The sequence below is a fragment of the Chrysemys picta genome, chromosome 8 (genome assembly GCF_011386835.1).
Source record: "Chrysemys picta bellii isolate R12L10 chromosome 8, ASM1138683v2, whole genome shotgun sequence".
NCBI classification, from domain to species: domain Eukaryota; kingdom Metazoa; phylum Chordata; order Testudines; family Emydidae; genus Chrysemys; species Chrysemys picta.
In genome coordinates, this window is record NC_088798.1 from 31,133,359 (window position 1) to 31,151,993 (window position 18,635).

The 18,635-nt window shown below is 40.2% G+C and overlaps 1 protein-coding gene across 7 annotated transcripts in view; it reads right to left on the reverse strand.

The window, feature by feature from the left end:
* The window catches only part of LOC101947507 (uncharacterized), a 186,425-nt gene that overhangs the window by 146,041 nt on the left and 21,749 nt on the right, over positions 1–18,635 (reverse strand). For all 7 annotated transcript variants that reach the window (XR_010589689.1, XR_010589690.1, XM_005298099.4 and 4 more), the window contains 2 exons: positions 13,080–13,201; positions 3,184–3,231 (listed from right to left, as the gene is read on the reverse strand). Coding sequence is in view for 5 of the 7 variants with exons in the window: in XM_005298099.4 (XP_005298156.1) it covers positions 3,184–3,231; positions 13,080–13,201 (170 nt within the window). In the remaining 2 variants the exon portion in view is untranslated. The remainder of the gene's footprint in view (positions 1–3,183; positions 3,232–13,079; positions 13,202–18,635) is intronic.

Here is an 18,635-nt window from a genome sequence, read left to right on the forward strand (position 1 = left end):
CATATGTTGTGAGGGAGAGATCAAAGTACCTGGAGGATTCAGCGCCTGAGGAATCCCTGTCGCACACCCTGGTGTAAATCACTGGGGAAGGCGGAGGTGAAATACCTTCTGCTCTTCCCCTGGAATAAATGCCCCCTTGGCACAATAACCATCACTGGTGCAGGAAGATACAGTTTTCACCTTCTTGTGCTAGCTGGAGCACATTTATTCCCAAGTGTCCAGCTACTGTGAAGCTTAAAAAGATAATGGATTTGTCATGCTATTGCTAAAATGGAAACAACTCTAGAAGAATTAAAATGATGGGCAATTTACCTCTACTCTTGCCACAACTCACTATACCATTTACGCATTGTGACAGACCCAGACCAGTGGAGTACAGGAGTCTGGTAGAGGGCAAATATACTGGTCACTGGATTAGTAGTTTTCTGTTCCCTGAGTGACCAGACCAGGGGCTGCACTAGAGTAATCAGGAACCTGCTAGAACCAGTTCAGGAAGGCAGGCTAATTAGAACACCTGGAGCCAATTAAGAAGAAGCTGCTAGAATCAATTAAGGCAGGCTAATCAGGGCACCTGGGTTTTGAAAGGAGCTCACTTCAGTTTGTGGTGTGAATGTGAGGCGCTGGGAGCAAGAGGCGCAAGGAGCTGAGAGTGAGAGGGTGTGCTGTTGGAGGACTGAGGAGCACAAGCGTTATCAGACACCAGGAGGAAGGTCCTATGGTGAGAATAAGGAAGGTGTTTGGAGGAGGTCATGGGGAAGTAGCCCAGAGAGTTGTAGCTGTCATGCAGCTGTTACAGGAAGCACTATAGACAGCTGCAGTCCACAGGGCCCTGGGCTGGAACCCAGAGTAGAGGGCGGGTTCCCCCCAAACCTCCCAATTGACCTGGACTGTGGGTTCTTCCAGAGGTGAAGGTCTCTGCGCTGTTCCCCAACTCACATGGTGAATCTTTGAGGCAAAAGAATCCGCCAATAAGCGCAGCACCCACCAAGATAGAGGAGGAACTTTGTCACACTGGTGTCAGAAGTGGGATCTTCAGGTGCACAGCGCGGCGGAAGAAGGAGGGTGACTTAAAAAAAAACAAAAAAACAAAAAAACAAAAAAACAAAAACAAAAAAAAGGGGAGAGGGTTTATTTTTTTTCACCACGATGGATGACGTAGTGCGAGCACTGATACAAGCTACAGCGGCCCAGCAGGAGGCTACCCGTGTCCAGGCAGAAGGAAGTGTGGCTGCAGCAAGAGACTAATCGCCTGCTGATGGACCAGGCTGCTCAAGACCGAGCTATATTGCGAGAACTGGTAAACCAGGTAAAGTCCCTTACAGAGCTGAATTACGGCCATGATGGGACGCGGCTCATACGGGCCAGCCATTGGCTGCAGAAAATGACATGGGAGGATGATGTAGAGTCATACCTTCTGGCCTTTGAGAGGACAGCCCTATGGGAGGCCTGGCCTCGAGATCAGTGGTCTGGCATTCCTGTGTGGGGAGGCCCAGAAGGACTACCATGATCTGCCTGAAGAGGCTGCGGCAGACTACCCCCAGCTGAAAGCAGAGATCCTGGCCAGATCTGGGGTAACGAGAGCAGTGCGGGCCCAGCAGTATCACGGTTGGAGGTACCAGGAAGACAAAACCCCGCAGTCCCAATTGTATGACCTCATCCATCTCGCACGAAAGTGGTTGCAAACAGAGTCCTGGAGTCCGGAAGAGATACTAGCGGTTCTGGTAATCGACCGATACATGAGGGGACCACCACCAGACCTTCATGCCTGGGTTAGCCAGAACGAACCCTCCACCTATGACGTGGTTGTCACCCTGGTAGAGAGGCGAAGGACAGCGAGGGAGCTGACCCGACCAGTTAAGGAAGAGGCACCCCGGGTTAAACTAGCAGCACCAAGCCCTAAAGTTCGGGTGACTGGGCCACCAAGAGGGCCCAGGTGGAAAAAGAGAGAGGCTGAAGGCCCATCAGAGGCCACAAAGAGTCGGAGTACTGAGGGAGAAGAGGATCATGATGTTAGACTGCCCAAACCAAGAGACCGGGGAACGCCTAGGGCTCCATACAGATGTTATGCCTGCGGGGAGTGGGGACACATAGCTGCACAGTGTCCCAATGCTGAGGAGCCTATGCAGTGTAACCTGGGGAACTGGGCAGAACAGATTTATCACGTTAACCTTCTGAAACCCTGGCATGCACAACAGGCATGCACAACGGTCCAAAAAGACCTAAACCAGGAAAACAAGCCTCCAAACAGGTGAGAGTGTCTCCCGATTTAACACCAGACCAGAAGAATGAGGTGTCTGAGATGATCTTCCAGAACCAAGATGTGTTCTCGACAAAACCGGGTCGAACAACCGAGACATATCGCCACATCGTCACGAACCCTGGGGCCAGAGTAACAATGAGGCCCTATCGAGTGCCAGCGGCAAAAAGGGAGGAAATAAAAGGAGAAGATTGGGCTGGACCACTGACTGTGGGATTCTTCGATGATCCCCAACTCCAGCATTATTTTTACTTCTCCTAATTGGCTGGGGGTAGGAATGATGTGCGGGAGGGCAAAAGATAATGGTAGCTATGGTTTATGTGACACACATGAAAGGGTTAATTAGTATAATTGCAAGCGGCTAGTAACAGTGTCACATCCCAAAGATATGCTTGATCCAACTGATTTCAATGGAAGCACCTCAGAGAATTGGGTGGGACATGAACATTCAATGAGAGTTTATTCCAGTGATACAAAATGCACCTGTATTACTTTGTGGAATTCTACCACTGCTGTTTGTCTATGATAGAAGGAGGCAGACTGGAGTGGATAGCAGCAGCATGCACATCCACAAAAGGTAGGGGGTCTCATCAAGAACTGTAGCAAAGGAAAGAGATCAGATTGCACTGTATCGTGTGTGTTGGGATAACAGTTAAAGACCTGCAGGCTTGTCCTTTGGCAGAGAAAGGATGGAGGGAGAGTGGTCACAACATTAATTACATTTTTAATATGGATGCATGGACTGGAAATATTCAAGAACCACTGGGTATAGTATACATATACCTTATATTTAGACATGCAGTTCAGTACACACATAGGCAAATACTTAGACTACAATCCCTTTCACACATGGGTTATAAATTGTTAATTTCCTCCATTAATCCAGTACTTTTTGAAAACATAGAAAGAACAGTTGAGTGACTTACCTCAGCTGTACATACTTTGCATCTTGCTCTATCTTGATTATCAGAACTCTAAGAGAAAAACAATGATTTAGTAAGAAAACTGATTAAAATTATATTGACCAGGAAAATAAATATAAAACATATTAGCATCATCTCCCTGGCAGAATTAAAGAACAACAGGGCCAAATCGATTATGAAAAGTGAATGCTTTGTTACTCCAGAATCTGGTTCACATTTGATAATTTGCACCTTTCTTGCATTTATCATTTTTATTTTATGCAAACACTCTTAAATACTCCTCAAGTCAATAAGGCACAAAAAGATAAGCCTGAAACTCACTATGGACAATCAGCTTAAACTGGGGCTCAAGATCGTGGAGCCCCTCTGAGCCTTTAGAAATAATCAAGGTTTATGGTGTTTAACCATCATTCTCAGGAGAAAATATATATTATGCAGCTTTGGTGAGATAAAGCCCTCAAAAAAGCATCATGTATTTTTGTAGTACTCAATAGGACTTTGGAGGGAAAAATTATTATCCTTCACAAACAATGGTTTTAGAAACCCCCATCATGAACCCAAGATGTACACATAGAACAAAGCCCAGACATGTCAGCCCACTCAAGTGTAAAACCTGCTTACAGTTTGATCAGCAATGGAGCAGGTTAACATGTTAGAAAATACTGTTCAAGGCCACTGCCTCTCTCACTAAAACTGAAAAACTGGGTACAAAAAGGCAATGCATTGTACGTCATCTGGTCAGGAGTAGAATCATAGAATCAGAGAATATGAGGGTTGGAAGGGACCTCAGGAGATCATCTAGTCCAACACCCTGCTCAAAGCAGGACCAATTCCCAACTAAATCATCCCAGCCAGGGCTTTGTCAAGCCAGGCCTTAAAAACCTCCAAGGAAGGAGACTCTACCACCTCCCTAGGTAATGCATTCCAATGCTTCACCACCCTCCTAGTGAAATAGTGTTTCCTAATATCCAACCTAGACCTCCCCCACTGCAACTTGAGACCATTGCTCCTTGTTCTGTCATCTGCCACCACTGAGAACAGCCAAGCTCCATCCTCTTTGGAACCCCCCTTCAGGTAGTTGAAGGCTGCTATCAAAGTTTTACTTTAATAGTATTACTATTAAAAGTTCTACATGGTGAGCAAAAAGCGGTGCTGTAGCAAAAGTCTGTTGTACATGTCTCTTTTAGATTCTGACCATTCCGTGACCTACCTGAGTGCATCACTGTAGTTTGGACCAACAGAGACATTTCTTTCTGGACATGAGCTAGATGGGGAGTCATGTCCTCTGTGAATGTTATACTCAAAAAATGTCCCTGTGGTCAGTGAACCCTGGAACTGTGGGGTGTATGTCTCTCTGTTGGCACAACAGTTGCCATACCAGTGTCACAACTGCCATACCAGTGTCATGCTCCATGTAAGTCTACTTCCCATTTTAAAAAATAATCAGTCTTTGCTTCTAGTCCTTGCAGGTGATGAACAGCTCCTCAGGGGTGATGAACACTCTCAATTCCCACTGACTTCACCAGGAGATGTGAGAGCTCAGCAGCCCTCAGGCAGTGCTACGATCCTGGCAAGGCTGAGCCCATTCATCTAACTATGAAAGGAAGTTTGAATTTCCTCTCCCCATGAAGGATTGAAACAATTTCAAATTTAAATCTGGATAGTTTACATACAATCTTGCTCTTTCCTTTTGTGAATCAAATGAAAGATGACTCAAAATACAACCAGAAATCAAAAGAAAGAAATTAATGTGTATGCTAGAGAGAAAGAGAGCCTTCCTGCGGTTTAAAAGTCTCATCATAGTGGTATCCTTCCTATGGTGCCATTTTACTGGTGATTTGCTTGTTTCATCAACATTCTCATGCCATTTCATAGATTCTTGTTAACTTCAGTCCATTTGTAGTATTTATATTGGAGATGTTCATCTCTTTGAATATTAGTGGCCACCCTTAAAACCTTGCAAATCTTGCCTTATTGCATGTAATCGCTGTTCAATAATAGAACATTCATGACTGATTTCTGAAGTGGAGCCCCAAAAGAAGGCTTAGTCACTGAAATGACTAACTGCCGGTGGATCTGAGAAAGGATTCCATTAAATACTCCTGTTACTCAGGAAGCTTCTCTTTGTACATCAGTAACAAACAAACACAAGGTTTTTGAAAGAGCGGCACACTGGAGACCCTGGCAGTTCTCCGAAGGAGGTTGGTTTGCCTGTGTCTCACAGGGCTGAAGTCTGAGAACTAGGGAGTTACAACCTGTCTTGCACTAGGGAGCAGAGACCCAAGAGCAATATGGAACCTTTGGAGATAATCTAGTGTGCGTTCAAGTGGACTTTCTGTTGGTTTCTCAAAGAAGCTTTTGAGGCATTTAAGTAGGGGACTCTTTAGCTAAAAAGACCACAGAAGGGGATACGTGAACAACAGGCTGTGAAATACTGAAGATGAGGGTTTTAAGGCATGTTTTTCCTGAATAAAAACGCTAAGATGGGCAGAAATGAACTGAAACCACTTAAGATTTATGAAGTCTCTCTCTCTCTCTCTCTCTCTCTCTCTCTCTCTCTCTCTCTCTCCCTCCCTGTTAATTTTTTCTAATACTTGACCTTCTTGTTCAGTTATCTCACAGGCCAGTATTCCAATATCTACCTGTTTCTAACAATGACTTCTGTACAAAACTTTCAGTGTTTTTAAAAAATTGGTTGATTTTTAAAGTTGTGGCTATTGCAACATACACTACACTAAATTCCTGGGGAACCATGTCAGTCTGCAGAATCTCTAGTGCCTCCCCCTACTTCATCTCCCTGGAGTCATATATAACCTTACTAGTTGGAACTGTAGGTAACCACCGTCATGGGGAATATTTTCCTCCTACATTTTAGAATAGTATAATTTATAACATGATATTAAAACCAACATAAATTAGTAATTCAATCCCTATATTCCAATTTAATGAATTAGAGGCTTCATTGCATTATTGTTTTGTGCCACTGGACCAATCATTTGGTTTACAAACAGAATGTGTTTCTTTATTAATCAATAAATGCATATTAAATAAAGGTATCTTACGTAAAATTATGCTGATATCTCACAGGGACCCGAATGCAATTATTTAAAATATTATTTTCTTAGTTTATTCTCAACAAAATTAAATAAGAATATGAAAGTTGTGTGTTCATTTTAAACTCCTTTTAAGAGGACAGGGATGCAGTTATTGCCTGGTGGCAACTGAGAAGCACTTATTAAGATAATTATTTTAGGATTACAGTTCTGGGCTTTATAAAACGTAGTTAAGGATAATTTTAGACATCTACTGAGTAACCCATAGTCAAAAAAGGGCATGACAAACAAATGGCACAATTATTGTATTTAGGTATTTGCAACACTCTTTCAGATAAGAAAGAAAAAGTGAATGCAGGCTATTTGGGGCTGAATCAGCCCATAGTATTTATTTAACAGTTGTAAAAAAATAACTCATAACTAGAAGAATTCCACCACAAATAATTTCCAATCTCCGAAGAAGAAAAAAGAGCCAACCCCCAAGCCCACACATTTCAGGAGTGTTCCCTAAGCACATACAATTTTGATGTAATGTCCGAAACCCAAGTCTCCTACTCAGGGAACTACCTTTCAAATTAACCAAACCACTTATTAAAATAGTCAGAGTCAGTAGGGAGCCAAAAGATAGATTTTTTCATGACTTTTAACACGGTGCAAACTCAGTCCTTTATAACACCTCTAAAATTCTTTGCTAACCTTGTTGTTTCAGTATGCCCTTTCTCAAAAAAAATGGATTTTGGGTGAGAAGCTCACCTGTTTAAGAATTGTATCTTAATCTGCTGGTAAAATAAAAAACTGCCTACTGTAAACATACATATATTAGATGTGCATGCACACATTGGGAACAGGAAAACAGATCCCCTTCACAGTGTCATCTGAATTCACCTTTGACTAGCTGGCACTGTACTCAGAATGGGGAGCTTGCAGTCTAAAAGTAATACATGGATTTTTATTTCCTAACATGAGTTCTACTGAGTTTTTCTTCATCATCCTTCATTTGGTTTTACTATACTCTTGTAATTATATAATTAGCATCTTCAGCACCTATTTTTCCCTGGTCAGTGGTGTGAAATATAAATACAGATATGCATAAAGATATATACTTGGCAAGTGAAGCACAGCCGTTTAAGAAAAAAATCTGAGTCACTGAGTAGTCCTACATTTGTAGCCCAGATGATGGCCTTGTACCTAGATGCACTGATATATCACCGTCAGAAGAACAGCTTTTCCTGGTGTGAGTCCATCACTTTAAAATTGTGGCAGACTCATTGGTACAATGAGCTCTTGCACTTGGGACCTGCATAAATACCATATGCTTTACTGTCAACCACCAAGGGATAGACATGTTTTGGCAGCCATAAACAGTCAGTAAGACACACTCCTTGCCTTACTGCCAGTTCTCAAATCTACATTTTAATACTTCAAAAGCAGCTGCAGAGGGAATCAAATATAGCAGAAGAGAGTTTGAGGATCTTGTACAACACTACAGGACGTTGGAGATTATCACATAGGTCAACCGCATTGTTCAGCAAATAGCACTGTATAACTAGAGCCATAATTTAAATTGTGGGATTGTGGGTTTGAGGATTATTGGTCTGTAAGAGGCTACTCCCTCACACCTCACCAATCAAAGGAAGAAGAAAGGACAAAAAGTCTGAGAAACAAACTGATTCTGTTTCTATTTTGGGCAATTCCCAAAGTTTTAATCATTCCACTCTTGGCAGGCAAGGCAGCAGTCCTGTTTCCTCCATAACAAGGTCCAAATAAGCCATTCTAATTCCTCCTTGTGGGTCGGGAGAATATCAGAAGGGTTTTGATGTGATAAGGTCGAAAGGAACCTTCCCATTTAGGTTCAGATTCTGATACTCTTACTCACAGTGAATAGCACCTTACTCTATGAATAGTCCCATCAAAGTATAGATTAGTCCTGGAGTAAAATGCTACTAATCCAGAGTCTGGGCCTCCAATATTTTCGAGAGTAATGTCTCTGCAGGGAATGATACAGATTCTCTATGTAGATGTACAATGTATTGACTCAGTAAGTAAGAAAAACAAATATTTTGTTGTCAAATTTCTTCCTGTTATAAATCAATATTAGACTTGTTTTATTTCAGGAAAGCCTAACCCTGGTCTATATAAAAGTTTCCCCCTAAAAATATACTCTGCTGACATGCTTATTCCTGGAGGCCTGCTTAATTATCCCAAATGTAAAAGAAGATGGAAGAGCTCTGTTTGAATTGCCCTGATGCTGCCTCAGCAATTTCTGCTCCTGGCACATGCTAATTCAACAGCCACTGATCATTTGGAGTTAAAGTGCAAGCAGCCAGCTGAATAGGATGCAGTTCTTCTTATTCTTGTGTTGAATATCAGGGTCAGAGGTGAGTACCAGATAACACATAGCAGATGTAGGGAGAGTAGAAAGAATGTTGTTAACTTATGGTGACCACCTACATTTCAAGGAAATAGAAGGACGACTGTAGGAAAAAAATATAAGGAAAGGTTATTTATAAAGGAACTGCATCATACAATATTTTTGATACAAAAATCATACAGAGTACAAAATCCTATATTGGTATCACAATGTAGGATCCATTACGTGAATACTGTAGAAATACATAACATCCACCCTATACTGACCTTATGTACCAAATATGGGACATCTTTAAAACACTAGCAACATGATCCCCCTATACTCACTACAAACTAGGGAGGAAAAGTTATGTTTCTTTTTACACTGTCCACATGTTCTATCGCAGCTTTGTCATGGAGCAGCAGAAAAGCAACCCTGTAAATGTGAGATGAAGAAAAAAGAGAATCTGATCTGAACTTGAAGAAGGACCTTCTGGACAATTATCTAGATAAATAAATGCAGACACATAATTCCTCTTGAGTAGCCACAAAACAGAGATTTGACATAGGAGAAGAGAATTTTATGAGATGTCTTAGCTGCTTCATCCTGTTTTCTGACCCTGGGCTAGATCCTCAACCCTGCTCCAGCTGTGCAAAAGGGCCTTAGTTATCTCAAACAGGCAGTTGAGGATTCCTCCAATAAAGACATACAGAGTGGCAGTTTATGTGAGCACTCTAGCTGGCATAACTTGGAGCAGCCAAGGAACTGCTCTAAATTTCTGAATTCTGTTTCAGATCCTGGCAGCCTCACAACTGGGAGAGAAGAGAGAAACCTTCCCTCAGTGGAGCTGATGATCAGGTCTTGTGCCTATATGTAGGTATTGCAAGAGACACGTGTGCAAAATGTAATTATTTTAGGTATTAGCAATAAGTAAACAACTTGCTGTACTTTCAGGGAACACAGAAACACTTAAACAATTTTAGATACAGCAGCCACTTAAAGCTCTTGCTTTTGTTTTTCCTGCCAAGAGAAATTTGTTAAATATTCTGAAATTTTATAAGGAAGTTCATATAAGCTGTAAAGACAAAGAAGTCTTAAAGCACTTCTGATTATTTTGCTAGAGGATGGGAAAATGTAAACAAATCTTGATTGTAGGAACAAAGATGCCTAACTATCTCAGAACCAAGTGTATTTCTACCATTCTACAGGCATTTACTGTCTAAATAGATTAAAAAATAATTGTGCAAGTCACAATAAAACTTTTCTGACAAAACATGGGAAACTTTGTTGAAAATATCAATAAAAACGTTTTCCCATTTTCTTTTTACCAGAACTAGCAATTGCGTATACACAAACCATTCAGCATAGTTTATCTGTGACACAATTACTGGTAGGTTTTTTTTTAGTAATGTATGTAGAAAAACCTTAAGGAAGGTTCTGCGTGAAAGAACATAGGTTAAAGAATAGGTGTAAGGAGGCAAGTTCCCCTAGAGTAAAAAGCAGAGAGTAAAAATAATTATATATAATGAATGAATGACTTGATGTCATCGACTAGTAGTTGCTGTCTTTTTTTAGGATGAATTATTCCATTCATTTCTATGGAAATTTTGCTCTGGTATGGAGTATGCAATTCAACTTCTTGATTTGGTGAAGTAACAAGATGGGCAAGTAAATATCTGATACTCAAGTAGTATCAGACCGCTCCAACGTTGTTTGGAGGTGCTGATACCCTACTTTTAAAAGGCCTAGTTGCCTCATTTAGACAAGGAAGGAAAGGAAGGAAAGGAAAATTTATACTGAGGGCCCAGTAGGCCTCAGAAATTCTGAACCTTCTATATAACATATATCACATCTCAAGTAACATTAAAAATCAACTCCCCTGATTCTTAGAAAGGGAGAAATATTCAAAATTATTTGCAATCTAAAGATGTCATTCTTTCTCACAATCAAAACAATCTGCAGAAACGACTCCTAGTCTATTGCTAAAGCTTGGCTGAAACAATCTAGCAAATAATTTCTCAGAACGTGGAAGGGAATGTATCCCCCTCAGTTAACTTTTGTGCTGCTGCCACTTTCCATTTTGGCAACCAAAGGAATGTTGTGGGCACCATATAAAGGCATCTATGGCAGCCTGTGGGTTAAAGTAGACATTTCTTATCTTTGACAGATGGTTAATTCATAGTCATTACTGCTAAATTCAATTGCTTAATAATTTAGATATGACAAACATGTGTGTAGTAATGTTTGCCAGGGCACCCTTCTAGGAATCCCAGGATGCAATAACCCCCTCAATGCTTTCACCATACATCCCCATGCTGAGTATGACAGATTGAAACAAATGCAGGCTTTCTGGATATTTTAACTCCCTAGCACCACTCTTGTTACATTAAAGAGTGGTTCTAGGGAGTTGTGTGTTCTGAAAAACACGAGGAGTCTGGTGACACCTTAAAGACTAACAGATTTATTTGGGCATAAGCTTCCGTTGGTAAAAAAAAACTTCTTCAGATGCAGAATTTTCTTCAGATGTTTTTTTTACCCACGAAAGCTTATGCCCAAATAAATCTGTTAGTCTTTAAGGTGCCACCGGACTCCTCGTTGTTTTTGTGGATACAGACTAACACGGCTATCCTCTGATACTGGGTCGTTCTGAGTTATTTTTGCAAGGGGTGCCTGAACTGGCTGGACTAAAAATAGCCATTTAGTCAGTAAACTTAATAAAAAGACCCAATTTTTACAATGGTCTCAACTTATCTTCCAGTTTCACAGCTGCACATATTAGCATTTAAGCCATCTGATTACCCAACTTGCAGACATAGAGCCGAATCCCCAACGGTGCTGAGCAGCAGCAGCTCCCATTGAAGTGATGCTCAGCACCTCTCAAGACCAGCCCATAATCAGGGAGGCAGATGTATTAGCATTTGCACCAACAACTAATTGCACTTGTAATTTTCAGCCTGCAATTAATTGTAGTTGCAAAGATGGAGCCAATTATATTGGCAGCCTTTTAAGTATCAGGCTCTTGATGTTAAAAAAATAACAGGCTATTCCGTGCCCACCCCCCACACCAAACCCAGTCCATTTTGTTTTATTTGTATTTATTTTATTTGAGGGGGAACAGAACACAAATATCTGGCAAGTATTTCTTTAACAGTTCATTTTTTTCTGCATTGCCTTCCTTCAACTAATACAGGCAACAGAACATCCCTCTTCCCCACTTTGGCACCAGAAAGCACCTTATAACAGGAGAACTGATCCAAAGCCCAATGAAGTCTAAAGACTCTCATTGACTTCAAAGGGCTTGGGTCAGACCCAAAGTCAACGTACTAACATTCTAGCACAACATACCAAGCCAAAACACTGGCTGAAATCCATGTAATTTATATTTTGTTGCTAGAGCTGTGCAAAACGTTCACACAACTCCAAAAGTCTGAAAACTGCTTGCTCTTTTGTTTCATTACAAATGAGAAACAGAGTCCAGGTTTGCAAAACATTTTGCCAAGGTTCACTAATTTATTGTGCTGACTTAGGCTAATTTATGGGCTTTGTATCAAAATATGCAAAATGTGTGGCTTTGACCACAAAAACCAGGTATAACACAATAGCTTTGGGTCTCCTTTCAAGATCTTAAGTTTATACATTTCCTGTACTTTTTTCCCCTCTATTTAACCCACACTTTGTCACTTTATGCCTCTCGGCGCAAAGCCCTGATATGTAATACTTTTAGAATGTAAGCTTTTTGAGACAGAGGTCTTGCCTTTGCTTTTTGGTTTGGTGCCTAGTTATACGCTATTGTCACGATAGAAAACAATTATACTAATACAATAAAGAACAATTATAATAAATGGGAAAAGTCACATGATGTTTTCCACTGTGGCTACTAGTCCTGCTCACAATTCTGGCAAGCCAGGAAGCCCTAAGTAAATATATGAAACCTAAACCTTACCTATTAGTTTGCAATTGTTTCAACCATGGGGAAAACTGAACCCAAACCCTTAATATGTTACGGGCTTGTAAACACATTAACCAGTTCTGACATAAAATATTCACCATATCTACTTCAAATTAAACAACAGTTGTGGAAACCCCTCCAAGTCAGCATCTCACTCTTATTGTGTAGTTCACAACATACAAAATCATAATGGCTTCAAACTGTTGCCACTTGGGATCTGATCTTACAAGGTGCTGTAAAGAATTGAACACCCTCAACTCCTACTGAAATTAATGGGAATTGAGGTACCCAGAACCTTATAGGATTTTCTCAGTATCTTGTGGGATTGGGTCCTTGGTCAGTAAGTGCTCTGACATCTGGAGGTTTTAAAATGACACCTCCTTTTCTCACCCTCAATTGAGGTTGTAACCATATGTTTGTAAAAGGTTTATAGAACACAAATAAAACCAATGGAAGCTCGTCATAACAGTACACCAACATATGGTAGATTGTCTTTCACTCTGCACAGTACAAGATGGAAGAGAATATTCTGCATTAGTTCCCTCACCTTTTGTATCCAGGTTAACACACACTTCTGGTGAGCAATCAGGTTTTTGCAGTCACAGAAGTGCAGCAGAGCGTCACAACCCATCTCGTCTCCTTCTCGACAGATAAAGCATTCTTTTGACTCTAATTAAAAAGATTAATAAAGTAAGAGAACACATCAGGTTTGCATCAATCATAGCCCATGTGGTTCTTATTATTGCAATTAAAAGTTATCTCCTCAAAATTGTTGGATGAAAGTGCCATTGTCTACAATTGAAAACACATTGAAGGGAGTTTTCCAACTTATTCTATTTTAAACAGTCAAATTTAAGGAACATTGTGGAGATAATGTGTTCAAAAGGGTCCTTAAAGGCAATCTATCAGGAAAAATACATTTCTGTCCCATGAAACTCCCTTATAAAGAATGTGCATTGTGCATCTTAGTGCTTTTTGTTTTAAAAAAGAATGAACATTTTGGACCTAATTTTTGAAGGTGCATCAAACGCAGCCTCTGATATTGAAGGGGTAATTTAGAGTTCAGTCCTGTAACGTGCTGAGGCCTTAAACTGACATCACTGGGAGTTGAGTGTCCAACACTTCTTAGGAGTGCTCAGCCCTTACCATGATCAAGCCTTTACTGTGCTTAAGTTTTTGCACCCAACCAGTCAAATCTTTAGCTGGTGAAAACTGGCTCTGTTGATGTCAGCAGAGTGTGGTCATTTACATCAGCAGAGAATTTGATCCTCAGTTTTTCACATCCAAGCTTTTGCACCCACAAAAACTTGGATTTGTGCATGCCTACTGTATTTGCAAGCATAAATTAACTATTTTTTGCACATGCAAAATCTTAGGTGTATAAATCCGTGCAATCCAAATGCACACAAAATTGCACCTGTCGTTTTAATTTAATTTTGGAAGTCTGGCTCTTTATGACTTTCTTCGAAGTAGGTTACAGTTTCAAATTCTGCTGCAAAGCATAGTTTTAATGACAGGATGATTAAATAAAGTATGCTAATATACGCTGATGGCTTTTTAAAGCTTTCTTTGTTCAAGCCAGCTTTTTTGTTTTTTTAAACTGCAGCTCTTCTATTTGGCAATGGATGCAACGGCTTCATGAAATTCTGCTAAAAAAATATCCAAAATGCAAGTATACTTCCATACTCAGGCACTAGCTTCTGAAGTAGGTTTGCTTGATGGTATTTAAATAAAGATTTTGAACACTGGGAAAGGGATCTCTTTTCCAGAAACAAAAGGGAACAAAACAATTCTTAATATGTAATGTATCACAAAGAAAAACTCCATTGGATATCACACAGGAAATATTTGGATTTTTGTGAAATGGGTGATAAAAGTCCCCTGCCACCTCTATCTGCACTGAAAGCTGCTCATCATTTTGCCTTTTCTGGTTTCTGAAAAACAACTGTCCCTCACATCCCCTGTTGTTGCTCCATGGGCAGTGGGGCAAAGGATTTATGTGACAAAATGAAGATAATCAATGTCAATCTACTCAAACACCTTTTAGAAAAGTGCAGTAGACATTATGTTGTACTACAGTGCTGGCATCTGAGGGTCGCAATTTTTGCTCAGATGTAAGCACCCAACTCTCACTGGCTTCCAAGATGTACACATTTGAGGGCAATTTGGCATTTAAAGAACAATCATTTGTGAAAAAAAGAAACATGAGAGAAGTGCAGAATAAGCACCTATACTTACATGCAATAGGGAATGCATGGGGAAACTCAGACACAGTTAGCAAGCGGAACTTTCCTTGCAATGGCCACAATGAATATATGTGGTTTGCTCAAAAGCTTGTCTCTTTCACTAACTGAAGTTGTTCCAATAAATGATATTACCCACACACCTTGTCTCCACAATGAATAGATGTTTATCAAAGAAAATGTAGTGAAAAGCGAAGTCATGACACCTGATATCTGATAAAAAGCCTGTTTATGTCTAATACAGAGGATCAATTGTTCAAGAACAGTTAAATGTGACCCATTTAATGCTGCAAGGTGTCCAACATCTATAGTACCGTGCTGAGTAAGTGCTGGTCATGCAAATTAAAGCTGCCTGGGAATATACAGTACTTTTGACTTGCACTTACAATTTTCTAAATTCTCAAAAACTTTTAGAGATGAGGATATATGTTACATTCTCACTGGAGCTAGTTCCTTCCCCTTTCTAGGGGCTAGTTCCTTCCCCTGCCACCCTTTGGAAAAGCATCTCCTCTCTGATCTTCCTGAATATTTGTGAGCTATATATCCATATCTAGGAAGGAAAAAACTAACTCTGTATTTATCCCTGGGTGTGAATTTAAACAAGAGTAGGAATGGGCAACCCAATTAAGAGAAAAATGCCTAAGTAGCCCAGGACTTGGCCATTGATCCTGAGGAAAAAAGGGGGAGTAAGAATTCCTTTTACACTCTGTGCAGGCCACCCGGACCCTTTTCTAGTCCTAAGTATTAGTATAGAACAACTATGGAATAGGCTTTCAAGAATTTATAGGTGATTTTAATTAGCTCTAAGTTAAAGTCTAGAGAGAGTCAAAGTTAATGTAATTTACCCCCCTAGTGTGCATTTTACTTAAATTTAAATACCTTCTAGATTCATATCTATTCATCAACATGCTCATACACCCCCCCGCAACTTGAATAATGCACACAGAGTCCAAATTACACATCACCCCTGAATTTGGCACCCAATACCTAATGAAAGTTTAACAAGTTAGGTGAGGATTATGGTCTAAAATGCAATGACTAAAAATATATATACAAAAAATTAAGAGAAGTTATGCTGGTTTAGTTAGCATACCATGTACCTGTGTCTGAATACAGATGCACACAAGGGCAGACAATGACCAGTTTTTTTATAAATTGTACAGATTTCAAAGAAGAGGGATATTGCTATATAAAGCAAGTCTCCCTAGCCTCCATTCTCCAAACAGCTCTCCAAAGATTAAACTATGCCTTTTCCTATCGCTGTTTTTAGCCAGAGCATCAATAATTAAACAGGCCATGGTCAGGGGCCCCAAAGCAAACATCACTGGGTTCTGGATGTGCTCCATGCTTTCTTCATGCAATCTTGCAAGATGTCTAAAGCCTGAGCTTCAGTCCTGACTGGATCTGCAATGGCCCATTAGAAACAATAGGGGGAATGTTTAGATTGGATGATGCATGCTACTTAGCTTTTATTCACTGGAACTGAGGCACAATATAATCTGAAGGTTTCAGAGTAGCAGCCGTGTTAATCTGTAATCTGAAGCTTCTACTGGTTTCCCTTAGGCACTTAGACACTACATTGCTGAGCAACACAGGAAGCTATATGAATAAATGATAAATAAATTTCCCAGTGTCATGGCTACTAGAAGAAGTATGCATTATGGAATTAACGTGGTGACATGTCTGGATATTATCGCCACACACTCCATACTAAAAAGTATCTTTTCTTGACTTCCCACTATTTCCCTCCTTCTTCCTAAGAGCCAGTCTGAAAATCTGGCCCTTCATGGATTAAAAAAAATATATATTACATCCAAACCACTAGCTACACATGGTAAATGAACAGCTGTAGATGGGTTATATAGCTTCCAACCCAGAATGCCATTATGTATTTTGAAACTGTAGTGGGGTGTATATGCAGTACGTTTAGTGACACTGTCTCACATTCTGGACCATCCACACATTTTATTTGTCAAATGGAGACATATACCAAATAAAAGATTCATTTGAATTAGGGGTAGATTTTTCCAATATTACCATGGAACATAAAAAGAAAATGGCTAGAAACCATTTGGTCACAGATCAGTATTGCCATTATTTGTGCAGCTGGAAAAATGGATGTCTCGATATTCTTCCTATGATTACCAAGGATCTAGCCAGCATATAACAGAAAAGCACATGCACACTTACTTCCACATCTCACCAAGTATGAATCCCCACCCTCCACAGCAAGAGGGTAATTGGAAGGAAATTGTTGCAACACACTTTCCAATGTCTTGCCTGTCAGAAAAAACGACCTCAACTGTTTATGCCAAATCATTGGCACAGCCAATAGTGCAATGGAGTTCAGTCTAGACACTGGAACTGCTAACACAATATGTTCTTGCCTAAGAATAATTTCATTAGTTACCAAGTGAAAAAGGAAGGTGTTTCAAGACATTTAGTATACAATTTTATCCATGTGTGGATATTATTTATTAAGCACCTGGATTACACCTGTCACACAAGACAAATAAAGGGCTCCCACTAATAATGTATTCCATGTATTACACACACATACAGAACAGTATTTGTTAAGCATGGCTATTGCACTGTACAAGACAATCCCTGCTAATAACATTCTCTGTATGTTTGTGTACATATACAGAACAAGACAAATACAGTTACAATCTAAGAAACAGGCAAAAAATTAGACAAACATACACTGGGAGATGCAGAGGATAGCAATAACTTAGAACATTAGTTATTATTAGTATTAATAGTTATGGAGTGGGAATAAAGTTGATGGGAGTTAGTTAGTGCTTTTGAGCCACACAGAAGTGGGTTTCTCATAAATATCATAAAAACTACATTGCAGCAGCGCTGAAGGGGTATCGCTTCCAAAGTGCTGTCAAGGTTTTATAGCCACGTCACTCCTAATGGGCCGGATCCTCAGCTCATGAAAATCAGCAGCGTTTTATTTACTTTAATGGTGCAGCACTGATTTACACCAGCTGAGAATATGGCCCAATGACTCTAATGGGACTCATGTGGCTAAAGCCTTCACAGAACAATTTAATGATATATAAAACGAACTGACAAGCCAAGAAATTCAGAATTAAGGCTGCTATTCCATCCATATTTCACCCCATGGTGCATAAGCGTATTGCTGTAGTGGTCTTGATATCATACAACCTGAACACTGAAATAAAGTCAAGTCCTTACTCAGGAAAACCTCCCATTGACACCAGGGAGACCCCTACTGAATTCAAAAAGTGTTTGTATGAATAGGAATGTAGGACAGGGCCTAGTAATGGGCCTGATACCATAATTTATTGACTGTTGCCAATTTAAATCGGATCCCAGATTATAGTTCTCAACCTGCAATGGTTCCGGTTTGGGTCATGGGCTGTGTCTGAAATTAGATGAGGATCTAAACTGCAAATTTTGGATCGGGATGCAAATTTCCCTAAATGTGATGATGTTGATGGTAAATAGGAGACTAGGGAATTTACATCACTTCAAAATCCTTTTTATGTATCTAAACCTATAGGGCCAGATCCTTAGCTAGCATAAATTGATGTAGCTCCTCTGACATCAGTGGAGTTACACAGATTTACACCAGTTGAGGATCTGGCCTATTATGGTCTACAGTCTCCACTGAATAATTTAACAATTCTAATACTAATAAGATGAGGTATTAGGGTCCAACTGAAATGACATTAAAGGCGGTGGAAAGGCTGTCACTGAACTGGGCCCCAAAGGTGAGAAAATCACTAGTATGTGTACGGAGGGAAAATTTTGGGTCTCGAATGCACTCTTTCATAATGGAAAATCACCTTGTGATGGGGTGGACTAGGCCCAAAGGTCCCCTGCTGGAG